The sequence below is a fragment of the Cebus imitator genome, unplaced genomic scaffold, assembly GCF_001604975.1.
Source record: "Cebus imitator isolate Cc_AM_T3 unplaced genomic scaffold, Cebus_imitator-1.0 Scaffold425, whole genome shotgun sequence".
Lineage (NCBI taxonomy): Eukaryota > Metazoa > Chordata > Mammalia > Primates > Cebidae > Cebus > Cebus imitator.
In genome coordinates, this window is record NW_016107740.1 from 152,453 (window position 1) to 169,049 (window position 16,597).

Here is a 16,597-nt window from a genome sequence, read left to right on the forward strand (position 1 = left end):
TGACCTCGTGATCCACCCGCCTCGGCCTCCCAAAGTGCTGGGATTACAGGCTTGAGCCACCGCGCCCGGCCCTAGATGGGCATTTTCTAATGATGAATACTCATGTATCAATTCTGGAAGAATATAATATTAAGTTAAAATGCACTTTAAAAAACCTAGGCAGGAAACATGCATCATCACCTTGGTATTATTTAATGGATTTTATAATATTTTAATATATCAACAAGTCTGAGTTGAATCCCTGCAAGAGACTTAATGAGTGAAAATAGTTAGCTGGTCTTTTAATTACATTTAGGTTATGGTACATGTGTGTGCTTACATTGTTTGCTGTATGAACCACCAACATGGTAGTAGGATTTGAAGATCAATCAGTTTAGCATTGCAAAGAATAAGTTGGGTTTTATAATTTAAAGTGCTTTCTGACACATGTAGAAATATTAATACATGATGGTGTTTTTGTTTTATGATGTCTATGTGGAAAATACTAGCATAAATACTTATTTTTAGCTTCGCCTTCCCCACAAAAGGATTAGGTTATAGAAAACTATCTAAGGCTGGGAAACAAATTTGCAATTAAATATTGATGAATGAGTCTCTTGAGAACACTGGTGTTTCCAAACACTATAAACAAAATATATAACTATAGAACAGGGCCAAAGCCTCCCCAGACCAAAAATGTTTGAAGAAATGAACATATTTTATTAAATCTAAAATACCATCAATTTTTTAACATTTTAGGTACTACTAAGAAAGAAAACACACCATCTGTTAAATATGACACACTATTGATTATAAGACAGATCCTGATTTACAGATGTTAAAATGTGAAAAGTGAGTCACTTAGAATCAATGAAAGAAGATAATTCATGAAGCCCTTTAGACCTAATGTGTGATGCAGAGGGACAGGGTGCTCGAGCACTGCTTCACTAAGGCTTATTGTACCAGCGCACCACATTCCAGCAACGTTTTACCACTTAGGCATGACTAACAGAGAACTTCTACTTTCAAGAATTCTCACATTTCTCAGGGCATTTCTGTATGGCTCAGCGCTCAAACACCAAACTCCAGATAATCCAATTTACCTTACCTTAAAAGGATGCTTTAAAGGTTATCCTGACATTTGATGTGGTAAAATGATAGTAGCAACAGCAGAAATCACAATCAACATTTACTGCATTTGCCAGTGCTGTTGGGCCCTTCATAAGAATCATCTCACATAATTCTCAGAGCAAGCTTAGGAGGTAGGTACCAATATGATTCCCTTTATACAAACGAAGAAACTGAGGCCCAGGAGGTTAAGTGACTTACCCAGGGTCATACTGCTAGTAGGCAGGGGAAGTGGGAACCCTGCCTGTGCTGGTGACCTCAAGGCTCCATCATCTGGGCTTGGAGTCACACCAGCTCCAAGTTGTCCTCCAGTATTTAAAGGTTTTGATCCATGACAGGCAATCTATCACCTGAGAGTCTCGTTTATTGCTGAAATGATTCAAACTGCTTTTTCCATTCCCTTTCTTTCCTCTACCTCCCACTCATTTATTCTGCAAAAGATTAGACCGCTCCTGGATTCTCTCCCCTTCCTAGGGCTCCTGGAAACCAACTGCCCAGCCATCAGCTTATCTTGGAGATTTCTGTTCAGTCCAGGTTCTGAGGGATTAGAGGCCAGATGCAGAATCCTTGTTAAGTAAATAAATATTATGTATCATTTATGGAATGTATACTCTCAAGCTGAGTTTAAATGTATACTAGTCATCAAAATCTGGCTACTGCTAGCAAAATATTCAGATATAGTAAGAGAAAAAGCAAGCAATTTGAGTAACAGGAAATATTTAAAAACACGTCATACACACTGAGAAAAAGAAGAATACACATTTTCTAAAAATCTTGCATTAATTTCAGGGTGTCTTTGAGAAATAGGTAGTTGATGTTTTCTCCACAGTTTTCTGTATTCTGCAATGTATATAGGCTATCTGAAATCAAGGGAAATCCCCAAAGCCAGGTTAATTAACTCATGTCTGGATACTCCATCCTGGAGGCTTATTACTTTTGTACTCACATCATTACTTCAAAGGAAATGAATTCAAAGTTGGCAGTGATACACTCAGAGGCTGGCTTCAAACAAACCTGCCTTGCTGGAAAAATTGTTTTCTGACCTGTATTTTTCTTTGGTTACAGCTCCACAGAGGAGAGCCCTTCCCTTCTCCAACTGGTAACACTTTTTCAAGAATGAAAACAAGTAAATAAAAACAGATCCCTGGACGTGAATGAATGAGAGCAGAGAAAGGTTGCATGGGACTCAGCCAGGAGCTGGCTTCCCCTTAACTGAGAACGCGATCCAAACCGCCTGGGTGCCAGACTCAGCCCTGGGGCCTTGGGTGGGAGTGGCAGTTTCCTGGCTTGAGAGAGACATGGTCTAGCCCAAAGCCTACCTGGCATCTGGCTGCTCATTTTAACTAGAATCTTGGCAGTGAACTGGCCCAGAGAACGACACTGAAAGATGAACTAAAAATGTGAAGCAGGAGGGCAGGCATCCCTTCCTGAGACCCAGGGCCTGGGTTCTGAGCCTGTTTCTAGCATGGAGTTGTTGGGGAGCTTGGACTGATCATTTAACCTCCATGTGTTGGAACAAGTGATGTCCAAGGTCCTTTCCTGAGCAATGGTTTTGTGACTCTGGGCAATTTCCTGGCTCTTGTCTTGAATAACTTATCTGGGCACAAGCCTGGAAAATCAGTCTATTTATGCTCTGGCACCACAACCCAGGTGTCACATATGCTGTGCATGGGTTTCTCTTTTCACTTTTATGCCTCCAAATATCTACTGCCACTGAAAGACAGAGAATCTACATGGAGAATCAGGCTCTCCGTGTCTTAAACTTTTTTGTGTGTGTACTAAACTTTTCAAATAAAAGAAATAATGAGGTTTTGATCCAGCTAACTGGATAGGCTAGGTTTTTTATTTACCCTGATGTGTGCTTTCTTGAAATCTGTAAATGTGTCTGTATCTACATACCTTTAATGACTTTTAAAAATCATCAAATCTAGCAATTTTACAACTACTTCTAGATGGAGAAAACCAGTTTCTAAAGAAATGTTTACTGACATTTGCCTTCTAAAAGGAATTTGCAGTTGGTCTCAGTTGTAGGAAAAGCAGCACCTACTCAAATGCCTTCACCCTGCTCTCACTGCAAAATGCAACGTTTCAAGAAAGGTCCGATTGTAATTTTCCTGGATTGGAAAATATAAGTACTGAATTTTCAAGAGGAAGGCCTAGGGCTTTTTAAAATGGGGAAAACAGACCTACCTTGTGACTTAGTTTGAGAAAAGCAGATGAAGTAGTTTAGATACCCGGTAGGTGAGTTTGGCCCATGGTCAATGAGGGAGAATTACCACAAACCTGGTGACATGGTGCTGGCTAGGAGGGAGAGCATGGGCCACATCCTTTGAAATGAGTTGGTGAGAGAGATCCGATGAACAGGCATGGAAGGGAGGGACACGGGGAGTCGTAAGAGTTTAGGTGATAGAAGGGGCCAGAACTGGAAAGGAGGGAACAACAGAAGAGGCAAAAGAGCTGCAGGAAAGGCCAGGCATGGTGGCTCATGCCTGTAATCCCAGCGCTTTGTGAGGCAGAGGTAAAAGAATTACTTGAGCCCTGGAGAATTGCTTGAGATCTGCTTGGGTGATATAGTGAGATCCCATTCTCTACAAAAGGGGGAAAAAAAGGAGCTGCAGGAAGAATCAAGTAAGTGTCTACAAGGACAACTGTCTTCTAGAAAAAGCTGTCCACATCTGTATGTTTTCTAGAGAATTACAATTGGAACAACCAACAAGCTGAGTTAGAAGCTGACAAGGAATTCATCTCATTTGTGTGAAATTCACATCTGTTCAAGATGTTAATTTTTGACCATCTAACTTTAATCCAAAAAAACTTCATACTGATTGCCTTTTTGAGTTTCTGAAAAATGTATTGGATATTACAACTTCCTTACTCCCACTTGTTGTATGACAATATTAAAGATGGCTGAAGGGCACCTGTGGTCTATGAGTCACCCTGACAGCATGCTAAGTGCCCTGCAGACATGTTCTCACAATAACCATCTGATGTATATACTATTATTATACTTCCTTTTAAATATAAATTGAGGCTCAGACAGTTTAACTTGTTCAGGTGGAGTCTGATCTTTGATCTAGTGCATGAAGTATTTTAGGTATTTTTGAAAAGGATCATTTTGGTACCATTGAGGAAAGAAGAGCTTCAGATACAAATATAACTGAGAGTGAATCAAGAAAACACTGGAATAGTTTTGGGGGAGACATAGCTTAAAATATCTTTCTGTAGGCCACTAAATTTAGGATATATTAGCCCTCAGATTAGAAAACCTTCTAAATTCTTTTACGGTCTTATATTGTAGGAGTCTGCTTGTGTGCTATAACAGATTTTCTTACAGAAGCCAGTATTTTTAAATGAAAAAACGAAGTGTGAAGTTTCCACTGGGCCTTTAACAGAGATGCCAAAATGAACAAAACCACTGAAATGTCTCAAGGATAAATGGGGGTAAGGGGGTGGGGTGGCCAGAGGAGGACCTGATCCCTCTGCCTGGAATATACAGCACTGTGATCACCTCTTATACCCCTTGGGGTCCTCTGGTAGGCTCCTCACCATCGTCCATGCCTTTGATCCTGCTCTTCCTGGTGTGTAGAATACCCCCTCTTCCTCTTCAACACAAATCCCATACTTACTGCCAAGTATCGAAATCTACATCTGAGATAAAACCTTCCAGACTAAACTGGACCTACGAGGATCTTGCCTGTTCTTTGCAATCTTATATTCCTCTGGTTTTCTTACTCTACCAGCTAGTACAGACGTTCCACGACTTATGATAAGGTTACATTCCAATAAACCCGTTGTAAATTGAAAATATCATCAAGTTAAAGATGTACTGAATACACCTAACTTACCAAACATGATAGTTTAGCCTAGCCTACCTTCAACATGCTCAGAACACTTACAGTCGCAGTTGGGCAAAATCATCTGGAGATTCAGTGCACTATAGAGTATTGGTTGTTTATCCTCGTGATCTTGTGGCTGTCTGGGAGCTAGGGCTTACTCACAACCAGGCCCAGCATCATGAGAGTATCCTACTGCATATTACTAGCCCAGGAAAAGATCAAAATTCAAAATCTGAAGTGCAGTTGCTATTTAACATACACTGCCTTTGCCCCATCATAGAGCTGGAAAATCGTTAAGTTGAACCTAAGTCGGAGTCTGCATTTAACTCTCAATTGTTCTACATACTTTTCTGGTAGCTTTATGAAAATTTTTCCCCAGCGAGTTTATAAGTTTATTCTTCCATTCCAAAAAACAGGTAATAGAGTAGGTCCTTACACAATCTTATTACCATAAAGGTAATTCAACTGAAGATGACTAGGAATTATCTGGCATGAGGAGGTGCAGACAAAGTATTTTTTTTTAATTCCTAACTTAATTTAAGATCCAGTTCTAAGTAAAAAAGTGATAGTCCTAAGAGTTTCAAATCAGAAAGATGAGGTAGAAGGAAACTGAAGAAATGACATGACGTCATCCGTAGTGCCTGTCCCGGGTACAGATGCTGAGGCTCCGCATGCATCCCTTCCCTGAGCAGGTCCTGTGCTGCCTTCTCTGTCGTTCTGCCTCCCATCCTGAATTCATGCTCCTGCCTACTGCTGCTGCTGTGCCCTTTGAACAGTTCTAGCTCACCCTAAAGGAATTGTGACATTTTAGTAGTGGGTGAAGCTCCTCCTCTGTAGAGAGTGTATCTGTTGGGAATGCAGTTTTTGGAAGAAAGACACTATTTAAAAAGAAGAACACTAATCTTTTGACAGCCCCACAGAATCAGGCAAGTGAATTTGAAACAGAAAATGAAGTCCAAGCTGGTATCAATCCCTGGGAGGCCCTGAAGTGCAGTCACCCGTTCTAAGTTGGCCACCATATTTTGCCATGACCAATTAATTCCATTTCTCTTTTAACAGGAGTATACTGGCTGTAACACAGTCAAGAAATGCTTTTTTTGGAATCATGCAGAAAGAAAGAAAATGAGGAGTAGGTTTACTGGAGAGTGATTCTTTTCAAATGACTCTTGGGATAACACACGCTGAATGGAAAACTTGTGGTGTCCTAAGCTGCATGTGAGTATGCTGAGTGTTTTAGTAATGAGCCACAGTCCTATGTAGTACAGCTAACAACTTTGCTTATAGTCTGGGAGATATATATAGAGATTTCCCAACACAGAAAGTAATGCAATATCCCTTGCCATAGTTGATTTAAGAGCCTAAAGTACTATAGACAGGATCCATAAATACTACTACCTATTCAGAAACATTACGGTTCACTGAACTAGAAATTACTCTCAACTAGGCAATTTCTCCTAGGAAGAAATACACAAAAGGAAAAGACTCCCAGGCTTTTCTGAGTTTAGACCTGCATCCTTAGGTGACCAGGATCAGGTTGGTTTCTAGGAAGAAAGTCCAGAAAGCCATCCTTCTCCATGTGATCATGCATAAATTTTTGAAACAGCATACTTTCTTTCAGATCAGGTAATTTGGCTTCTCTTAAAACAACATATTTTGGGGGATATGTAATCAATGTGAAATCTTTTTTTATGGAGGAAGTTTAGAAAATGCTCATCATGAAAAATGGCAAAAGAGAAGTAAGAACAGAACTATTAACTGCCCCTGAAAAGCAATGCAACCCCCATGTCTAATTAATTTGGCAGGTTTCTAATTTAAATTTTAAGAGCATAAGTTAATGTTTACTCTACCAGCTAAGTTCTCACACTGTTAGCAGAACTCATACTCTGTGTCATGATCATCTGCAAGAAATCTGTAGCAGTGGTAACCTGTATGCAAATGAAAAAGTAAAATTGAAGTCCAGGCTGAGAGACTCCGCATTAGCCTGGATCGCAAAACTTTGCTCCTAGAGACTAGGAAACGTGTTACCATGGTGAAAAAATGATTTTGGTCTATTCCCATTTGAGTCTCTTTCATAGAGTACTTGGGTACTTGCGGGGGAAAGTTATATCTTCTCAACTCCTCTGAAAAAATGTAATTTTAGTCTTCAAAAGACTAATCATAGAGGGGAAAAATAATGATATATCCAGCCTTGTGGGTGGGTTTTAGCTAGCTGGGCCACCTAACACTCAGCCCCGTTGGTGCTGGAAGATGTTTCCTTTCACACCAAGCCTTTCTAGGGGCTAGGGGAAAACATCTTGATAGTCTTCCCCTTCTTTTCACTATAATACAAACCCAAACGCTATAAATTAGAACAGCAGAAACTCAGCCTCTGGTGAGGAGAAATGAGGTGGAACAGAGTCCAGCCCGCACCCGGAAAGCTGGGCTGCATCAGGATAGTGACAGTTTTGGTTAGATTAGTAAAACCAGTGTGAGCCTTTCTGATGAGAGATAGAAGAAGGCGCAATTTTCCCAGCAATGCCTTCTACTCCAAAGCAACAAATATTATGTTATTTTGAGTTCACTTTTCTGCCGACTCTGAATTAGCCTACATTTTTTAGCTTGGCCATTCAGTAGTGATCTCATGCTTTACATTACTTTCAGCTTTTAAATGGATTTTTGTTTCTTTAACTAATAAGAAAAAGATCCTTTTATATATATCACCGGGGATGGAAATCCAGATTCTGATAGCACCCGTTATTTTCAAATGACATTAACAAGTCTAATGAGATCCTGAACAAACAGGAAAAAAAAGAAGATATTTTAAAGATTTACTTATTATTCTATAACACTGGACACCAATAATGAGACATGAAAAATAAGTTCTAGCTTATAAATTATAATACCTTCCATTATACTCCAATAATACAGGTTGAATCGTGCCTCCCAAAACTCATATTATTGAAGTCCTAACCCTTACTACTCAGAATATGACCTTATTTGGAAAAAGGGCTGCTGCAGATGTGATTAGTGAAGATGAGGTCACACTGGAGGAGGGTGGACCTACTCAGTATGACTGGTGTTATTCTAAAAAGGGGAAATCAGGCTGGGCACAGTGGCTCATGCCTGTAATCCCAGCACTTTGGGAGGCTGAGATGGGTGGATCACTTGAGATCAGGAGCTCAAGACCAGCCTGGCCAACATGGTGAAACCTGTCTCTACTAAAATACAAAATTAGCTGGCGTGGTGGTGTGTACCTGTAGTCCCAGCTACTCGGGAGACTGAGGCAGGAGAATCACTCGAACCCAGGAGGTGGAGGTTGCAGTGAGCCAAGATTGCATCACTGCACTCCAGCCTGGGCAAAAAGAGCAAAACTCCATCTCAAAATAAATAAATAAAATATAAAGGGGAAATCGAAATACAGACACATCTGCAGGGAGAAGATGAGTGAAGACGAAGGCAGAGATGGAGATGACGCATCTGTAAGCCAGGGAACATCAAAACTGCCAGCAGTCACCAGAGACTAGGAGTAAGGCCTGAAACAGATTCTCCCTCATTACCAATGGAGGGAGCCAGCCCTGCCAACACCCTTGGTTTTGGACTTCTAGCCACCAGGACTATGAGACAATTAATTTCTGTCATTCAAGCCATCCAGTTTGTGGTACTTAACAGCAGCCCTAGAAAACTAATATGCCAACATAGAAAGAAATGGTCATTATCATGACCTACTTATTTTTAAAAACAGATTCTTTTACCATGGAATCATCCCAAAGGGAAGTGGGGAAATGTTTGGTTCTTACTGTGAGCTCTTGGGGAACAGAGTTTGGCTTCTTTATGTTGATCTCGATGCTGCTGTTGTCTTGCTTCATCTCCAGTGGAGACCCATGCACTCTGGCCACACCTTCAAACATCTGGGACTTGGTTAAGGAGTGGGCAGGTGCCACCGTGGGACTCTCTCTTTCCTTCTCCTCCTCTCTATGAACCGTCTCTCCATTCATGCTGACTTTCCCATCTACCTATAAAACCCAGAAGGGACAAAAAAATGCTATACCTCAATCAAAGACTATAATAAAATGACACATACAGAATTACCTCAAAAGATGATCATTTAATAACCATAGTCCAATCAAGAAACAGGTCTCTCTAATGTTTGATGGGATCTATAAGTTACGGCTTCTATAAATGCTATCTTTAAGGGCCTCCTTATAAGGTAGTTGACCTGCTTGGGCGGCTTCTCTTTAGATTCCATTTCATGTTCATTTATGGTGTGCTTTTATTTTAAAGTACAGGAAACCAAAGAATCTTAAACACACACACCACATATTGGGGTTCCAATAATGTTTCGTTTCAGTTCTGACTGCTATTCCACAATTTTGACTTTTTTTTCTGGCTAGCACATAAATGAGGTGGAACTTACCACAGATCAGGAATATTTTACAGGTTATCCTGTGGGGGTAGCAGGGGCAACAGATACTTTTTTTTTGAAGCTATGGCAGAGGGCAAGGGATCTGATACCATGCTCTGTTACAGTGAATCTCCATTTTTAGTTATTTTTATAACCTCCGTTTTTTCTAAAGAAACAAAGACTATGCAAATTAAAATATTTTTGTTTTTGCACTCACATCTAGGTGAAGCAGTTAGAGCAAGAAAGGGGGAACCAGAGAGGGTGGTTAGCCTGGCTTACTGAAAGGCATCTGGAAATCTCAGTCTTGAAATTTGAAGCAGAATGTAGCGTGGTTTTGAGAGGGAGCTCTGCAGTTAGGTGACCTGATTGAAACCTGGCTCTACGACTTAACAGGCATGGAATCCTCAACAGGTTTCCTATTCTCTGTGCTCAGACGCAAAATTTAAAGTAATAATATCTTCCTCATAGTGCTGTTATGGAGATTTTATGGATTACTATATGTACAGAATCTAGAACAGTACATGATACATTTTAAGTACTTAACTATTAGCCATTATTATCATTAGGTCTCTTATTTATTTACTTATTTATTTATTTTATTTTTTGAGATGGAGTCTCATTCTGTCATCCAGGCTAGAGTGGAGTGGCGCAATCTCGGCTCAGGGCAGCCTCTGCTTCCCTGGTTCAAGCGATTCGGGTGCCTCAGCCTCCTGAGTAGATGGGATTACAGGCGTGTGCCATCATGCCTGACTAATTTTTGTATTTTTAACAGAGACAGGGTTTCATCATGTTGGCCAGACTGGTCTTGAACTCCTGGCCTCAAGTGATCCATCTGCTTCGGCCTCCCAAAGTGCTGGGATTACAAGTATGAGCCACCTCACCCAGCCTCATTAGGCCTTTTAAAATCTTTTAAAATAAATAATGGAAGGCTGGATATTAGTTATAGTTTATTTACTTTAGGCAACTGGCCTTCTTACTCTGTTATCTGTTACCCATGAAAAGAAACTTAAATCACAACTCAGCACACACATACATAAATGTAACTGAAATAGAAATTTCCCTAAGCAATTTTGCCTTCACTGTGTGACACATTATGTTTTTTAAATTGTATTCTATTCCAGCTCATTTTTTTTAATGTTGGCATCAAACCACTAAATTGATTTCATGACCTAGCAACAGGTGGTAACTCTCAGTTTGAAAAACACTGCCTTAAACTATTTCTCTTGATCTTCCTTTACCCTTAATTCTGTTGTACTAGGAAAACAACTAAGTCTGTATTCCCTGCTCTCCAAGAAGAAACACACACACACACACACACACACACACACACCCCTTGTCTTCTGTCCTGGCATTGTTAGCTGGTAACAATGGTCTAATTTGCATACTACCTTTGACCTTTGACCAGAGTTGCTGTCCACGCACTCAGTAATGGAACTGTAGGACATCAATAGAAATACTAGCCAATGAGGACTACGATGCGGCAGGGGACCCCCTCTAGTGAGTGGTCAGGAGTGATCTCCAGCTCTAAGAGGGCCTCTGCTCAAATTCTTTAATAACCCCTCCATGGAAGTGCTTCCTGAGGCCACCATACCACCCTGCCACAGTGGTGAAGAACAGTTTTCTCAGAGCTGAAGTTCTGCCACAAAATCATCTATGCTAATTCTTCTGTTTAAATAATCACTTTGCACTACTTACATAAAGGAGGGGAAGTGGACATCTAGATTTATGATCAGATGCCTTAGAAATCCAGTTAAATAAAGGTATTCCCTATCCTATTCTGGGCCACCTCAACACAGATTCTTTCTTCAGGAAATATCATAGCTGTTCATTATCATAGGCCCTAGGTAAAGGAAAGCTTCTGAAACAGGTAAACCACTGAACATACATGGGCATATGTATATCTGTGTGTGTGTGAGTCCGTATGACTAGCAGCTCATCTTCTCAGAAAAAAATATCATGTATTTATTTAAGGGGCACTTGCTAAGTGCCTACTCTGCCCTGGGCACCTGTGCCAGCCCCTTGGCATGAGGCCATGAATAACAGAGACATGGTCCCTGCCATTATAAGGGGACAAGCAGCTCAATGAAATCCAGATGAGACAGTCAGGACATTTTTCTTTTGTTTTATCAAAGCCCAAGGTAGAGATTTTGGAGATACGTTCAGTTATTTTAGCAAAAGTCAGAAAGTGTGGTTTGGCTCCCTTTGAAATACAGTAAGAAAGACACATGGTATCACATTGCTCAATTGGTCACGAAAACTTTTCTACGTAATGGTCACATCTCCGAGTGATGCATTCCACCTCTGTCTATTACAAACTCTTTGAGTGCAAGGACAAGGGGAACTGATCCCAAGACAAAGGATGAGTGGTTCCTCCTGATATAAGGGAAAATACTTGAATTTGAGGAAGTGAAAAGATGTTTGGTTTCCACAAGTTCTTCAGTCTGAAACATTATTTCACACACTCATTAGCAAAACAACCTAGTTTCGTTCTACTTGCTTAAAAAACCTATCTTGCCTGTGTGCGGTATCTCATGCCCAAAGTATGTCCCATACTTTGGGACACTGAGGTGGGTGGATCACCTGAGGTCAGGAGTTCGAGATCAGCCTGACCAAAAGGGCAAAACCCCATGTTTACTAAAAAAAAAAAAAAAAATTAGCCAGGCGTAGTGGAACACACCTGTAATCCCAGCTACTCAGCTACTCAGGAAGCTGAGGCAGGAGAATTGCTTGAACCTGGGAGGTGGAGGCTGCAGTGATCCAAGATTGCGCCATTGCACTCCAGCGTGGGCAACAAGAATGAAACTTTGTCTCAAAACAAAAAACAAAAACACATATCTCATTTATGGAGGACCGGGTATTTCCCATGTTCCCATGTGTTCCTTGCATCTTTTTGAATAAGTCAATTTCTTCCTAAAAGAGAGGTAGCTGCATATACTTCTATTTGAACCAAAAGCAAATAAAATTTTGTTTTGAGGAGTCTGCCATACCTCCCAATACCTAGAAATACTAGGGTATTACTAAATTAGGGTTTTTACCACTAGTACAGAAAACCATGCCATTTTTATCTAACTAGAAAACAGACCTTGCTCATGGAGACGCCTCCACTATTGATCTATAGGAGTCCATCTGTATTAACAACAGCAATTGAGGGAAACATCTGTCCCTTAAGCATTTACAAACCAAATCTCCAGAGACCTATATCTTTCACAACTGTAAATGTTACATTTTGCTTTTGTTTGGTAAAAAGAATGATATTTTCTTGGGTCATGATGCTTCTTTCGATTGACTCCCTGGAGTTCAGCTTCAGTTCTACTCTTAAAGAACTTGTCCTACCTTAAAGGTCTTCAGAACCTCTTGAGAATTTTTGGGCTGGGAGTAAGGCTTAGGTGTCAGCATAGGCACTGCTTTGGGAGTGACAGTTTTGCTTGGAGACCCACTGCCTGCTGACATGCTGGTATCCAGAACACTGGCACGAGCAATGGTGGTTTCAACAGTGGCAGTGAATTTGGGTGGAGGCAGTGACTGTTGCCGCAGGTATTTCATGGGGTTGGGATCATTCAGGAAGGAGGATAAATTTGGCTCTGTTGAATGGCTTCTTTCCAGAATTTTTGGCATCTCCAAGCGTTCAAGAACAGCTTCACTGATGGTGAACCTCTCGATGTACTGTTGAAGGATCCCCTCTGCCTCCTCCTGGGACCGAGCGTTCTTATACGCTTCATGCAACTCTCTCTCTCTCCGCTCTCTAAAGGATGGGACATAGGAGGGAGAAGCGTTAACAAAATCAACTAATGAAAATTGCAAAGAAGACCTGGGTAGAAATCAAGGTAGCACTAAAGAAATAGTACAGGGAATATAAAAAGTTAGTGTCAGAACCTTTGTTGACAACAACAATTTTTTGAAACAAACAAACAAAAAAACACCTAGATAATACTGCACATTAAAAACAACAACAGAAAAAACTCACTTTTCCTGAACAATTTCTCTGTAGGTTTTAATACTTTTCCTTCGTTCACTTGTCCCATCTTCTCCAGCCAGTAACTTCTCCATTTTTTTTCTTTCTTCCTCTTTCTTGATTAAGTCCTGAGAAACACTTCTTCTACGACTCTTCCAACGAGCCAGGTCCTGACAGAGAAAGAAAGATGTAATATTCTTCTTCAGACTTGCGCATAATTCCATTTCTATTCTTCAGAGTTTAGACATTTCTACTCTTTAGTGAACTGACTATGGGCCCAGGCCCTACGACAAGGCATTCCCCCACAATCCAATGTAAGTCTGGTTGGAATTGGAATGCCTCAAAGGCAGAAACAACCAGATATTATCTACAGTATCCATAACAGGGCAGCACATTTATTTAAATATGGCAGTGTGAAATATGCAATCACATTTCGTGTCAGTTGCCAAATTTCAGAGAACTGCCTCACAAGGTAATCATAAGAAACTTCATTTCTTCCAATTTATAACCTCTGCATTATGAATAGATTTGCTGACAATTGAATGGTAGGGATTCGTTTGTATTATACAGTTTCCACATGGAAAGTAGTCAAGGCAGAAAAAAAATAGTGTTGAGTCTTACCGATCTGGTGATTCTATATGTATTAATTCATGTGATCCTTACAATAACCTCACCACAATCCTAAGGGTAGTTATAGCAAAATGATAAGAAGTGAGGATTCTGGGGTCAGACGGATGGGGTTGCAGCTGTGGGAAATAATCCCAGCTCTATCTTTTTCATGCTTTGGAATCTCAGGCATGTTTCTCAGTCTCCCTGTGGCTCCATTTCCTCATCTCTAAAATGAGGATATCAGCACCTATTCTCACAAGCTTGTACGGTTAAATATGAAAATACATGCAAGGTGCCAGGCACATAGTAAGTGCTCAAAATATTCTAGACGTAATTGTTACTACATTTTATCAACTTTGGAGAAGTTAACTTTTTAAACTAAAAGTGGAGTCAGGTTTGCAATAGCTACCTCCAGGGTGCTCTATGAGAATTCAATGCAATAATTCACTCTCCCTCCTCCCTCCCTGCCTTGGCTCTCAGTACACAATCTTAAAGCCCTCATCAGCCTCTTTAGCCTTCCTTCCCTGGTTCTAATCCTGGCTCCCCCACTGGCTAGCTGTGTGACATTCAGCAAGCGACAGCTGTGCTGGGACTCGTCTGTGGAATCAAGGACAATAAGAGTTGCTAGTTCATTGAGTTACTAAGAGGATTAAGTGAATGCATGCAAAGCACTTAGAACAATGCCTGGTACCGGTACGCGACTGATGTTGGCCATTGTTAGCGTTACTATCATCATCATCATGATCAGTTTCAAATATATAACCTCAGAAGATAGTGTAGCCTCAATTCTACATCCCATTCCAGTTTCCTGCCTCCCCTCCCCTCTCCTTTGTGGCCAAGCTTCTGGCCAGGGTGTTTGCTGATTACACGTCTGTACCATCACTGCATACCTTCACGCTGCTAGTCACCTTCCTTTGAGTCCCACATTCACCGTGTCACCTTTTGAAACCCGCTAGGGGCTCCCTTCCCCAGCATGGCTTTCAAGTCCACATCTACCCACCCGGCTGAATTTTCTGCTACCAGAAGCCTCCCCGCTGCCCGCGCGCCTTGGCAGGAACTCACATCTTGCCATTTGTCGTCCTCTTCCCTCAGCTGGTTATTTATCAGCTGCAGCTGCTCCTGGCGGGCCCTGCTGTGCGGCTGCACCGCGGCCTCCTCCTCACACCGCATGTCAAACATGCTTGTGCTCCTGAGTGAGGAGAGAGCGAACACAGGAGGGACCGCGATCAGCGCCCTTCGCGTCTCCGCGCGCCTGGGCGTCCTGCCGCGTGGGGGCGCTACCGGGCTTGGAAAACTGCTCCCCTTCCCTGGCTGCGCACGGCGCGTGATTGGCGGCCTGTTCTGGCCCTGGGCGGGCGGTGGGCGTGCTGGCACCCCATCGCCTCCCTTTGCCGCAATCGCCAAAAATGTGACAGTCTTTGTCTTCAGTGATGTCACTGAATCGGGTCAATATCATTTTATATGTAGGTGCCAAAACAGGTTTAAAGAAGAGCTAGAAAAATGGTATTTGAAGCCCTGGGATCCTCTCATTTGGAAATGCATTTTAAAAATAAAATAATTAAAAGGTATAACCTGGGGAGAAGTTATGGGGAAAAAGAGCGGTGTTCCATGAAGTGAAACTTTATTATGGTAAATGCTTCTTTGTGTAGAAGGAAGCTGGCTTAAAGGCTTCTTCCTACGTGAATAGAGGCAATTTCTCCATTTCCAAAAAAATATCATTTGTCCTCAAGTTTAAGACACCTGCTTTTTCTTATTTTACTTTATTGAATTTTAGGTGCATCTGACAACTATGGGTTGGTGATGTATGCTCGTTGTAATTATTTCTTTTTATTTTTTGTAAAACTGCTGTAATTGATAGTGCAGTTGATGGCATCTTGGAATCAAGAAAACAAGGCATTTTATAACAAGAGTAAGAAATAAGATACATAAATTAGCTATATATTTTGTATCCTAATATGCACACACTTAATTTTTGTCAGGATACCTCTGAATATGCCCTTTTAAAAGAAAAAGGATAGGGAAAGCAATCTTTAAAAAACTCTTAGACTGTGCATATGATTTTTATATTCTACAGGCGCTTACTAAACATTGGGCAAGACGGTAGGGCTTTCTTTGGGATGCTTACATAAACCTTTGTTACAGCAAAAGCTGAAGCAGCAAGATGAAAACAGAAATAGAAATCAAAGCAAAATCCTCCTCCTTTTATTTTTCTTTCAAAGAAATGACTCCCTTTGGAACCAAGTGGGTATGGAGCCCACCAAAATTCAAGACATAGAGGGCTCTTAAAAGCTCACTAAGTGCTAGCAACAAAACAAAGGAGGTAATCCACTTTTGAAACCAGCCTAACACAAAGGAAAAAAAAAAAAAACCACCATGCACTTAGACACCAACAAATTCCAGACATCATCGTGATGTCCAAAATTGTTACTCCATGGCCAGACGATGAACAGCAGCAGCATCGTTGAATGCAATGGGCTCCCTAGCAGGGACGATAACCCTCTCTCTGGAAGATAACCCCCAAAGCAGGGCTGCCCACCATCCTTTCAATCCACTCAAAAGCTCAATCTGTGTGAATGTGTGAGTGCCTCTCCCTGCTCTTCAGATATTGGACAATTTAAGTCTGACCTAAGAAAACTAAACTGAAAACTGTACTTGTAACCTCTCTTCCCTAAGAGTATTCTAATACTCTGGCTGCATAGAAGGACTCTTAGC

General features: G+C 41.1%; 1 protein-coding gene across 17 annotated transcripts in view; it reads right to left on the reverse strand.

Moving 5' to 3' along the window:
- The window catches only part of LIMCH1 (LIM and calponin homology domains 1), a 352,295-nt gene that overhangs the window by 42,459 nt on the left and 293,239 nt on the right, over window positions 1–16,597 (reverse strand). For 16 of the 17 annotated variants that reach the window (XM_037731823.1, XM_017509857.2, XM_017509854.2 and 13 more), the window contains 4 exons: window positions 14,948–15,074; window positions 13,289–13,446; window positions 12,658–13,066; window positions 8,720–8,935 (listed from right to left, as the gene is read on the reverse strand). In XM_037731823.1, coding sequence (XP_037587751.1) covers window positions 8,720–8,935; window positions 12,658–13,066; window positions 13,289–13,446; window positions 14,948–15,074 — 910 coding nt within the window. The remainder of the gene's footprint in view (window positions 1–8,719; window positions 8,936–12,657; window positions 13,067–13,288; window positions 13,447–14,947; window positions 15,075–16,597) is intronic. The other variant, XM_037731824.1, reaches the window with a different exon arrangement.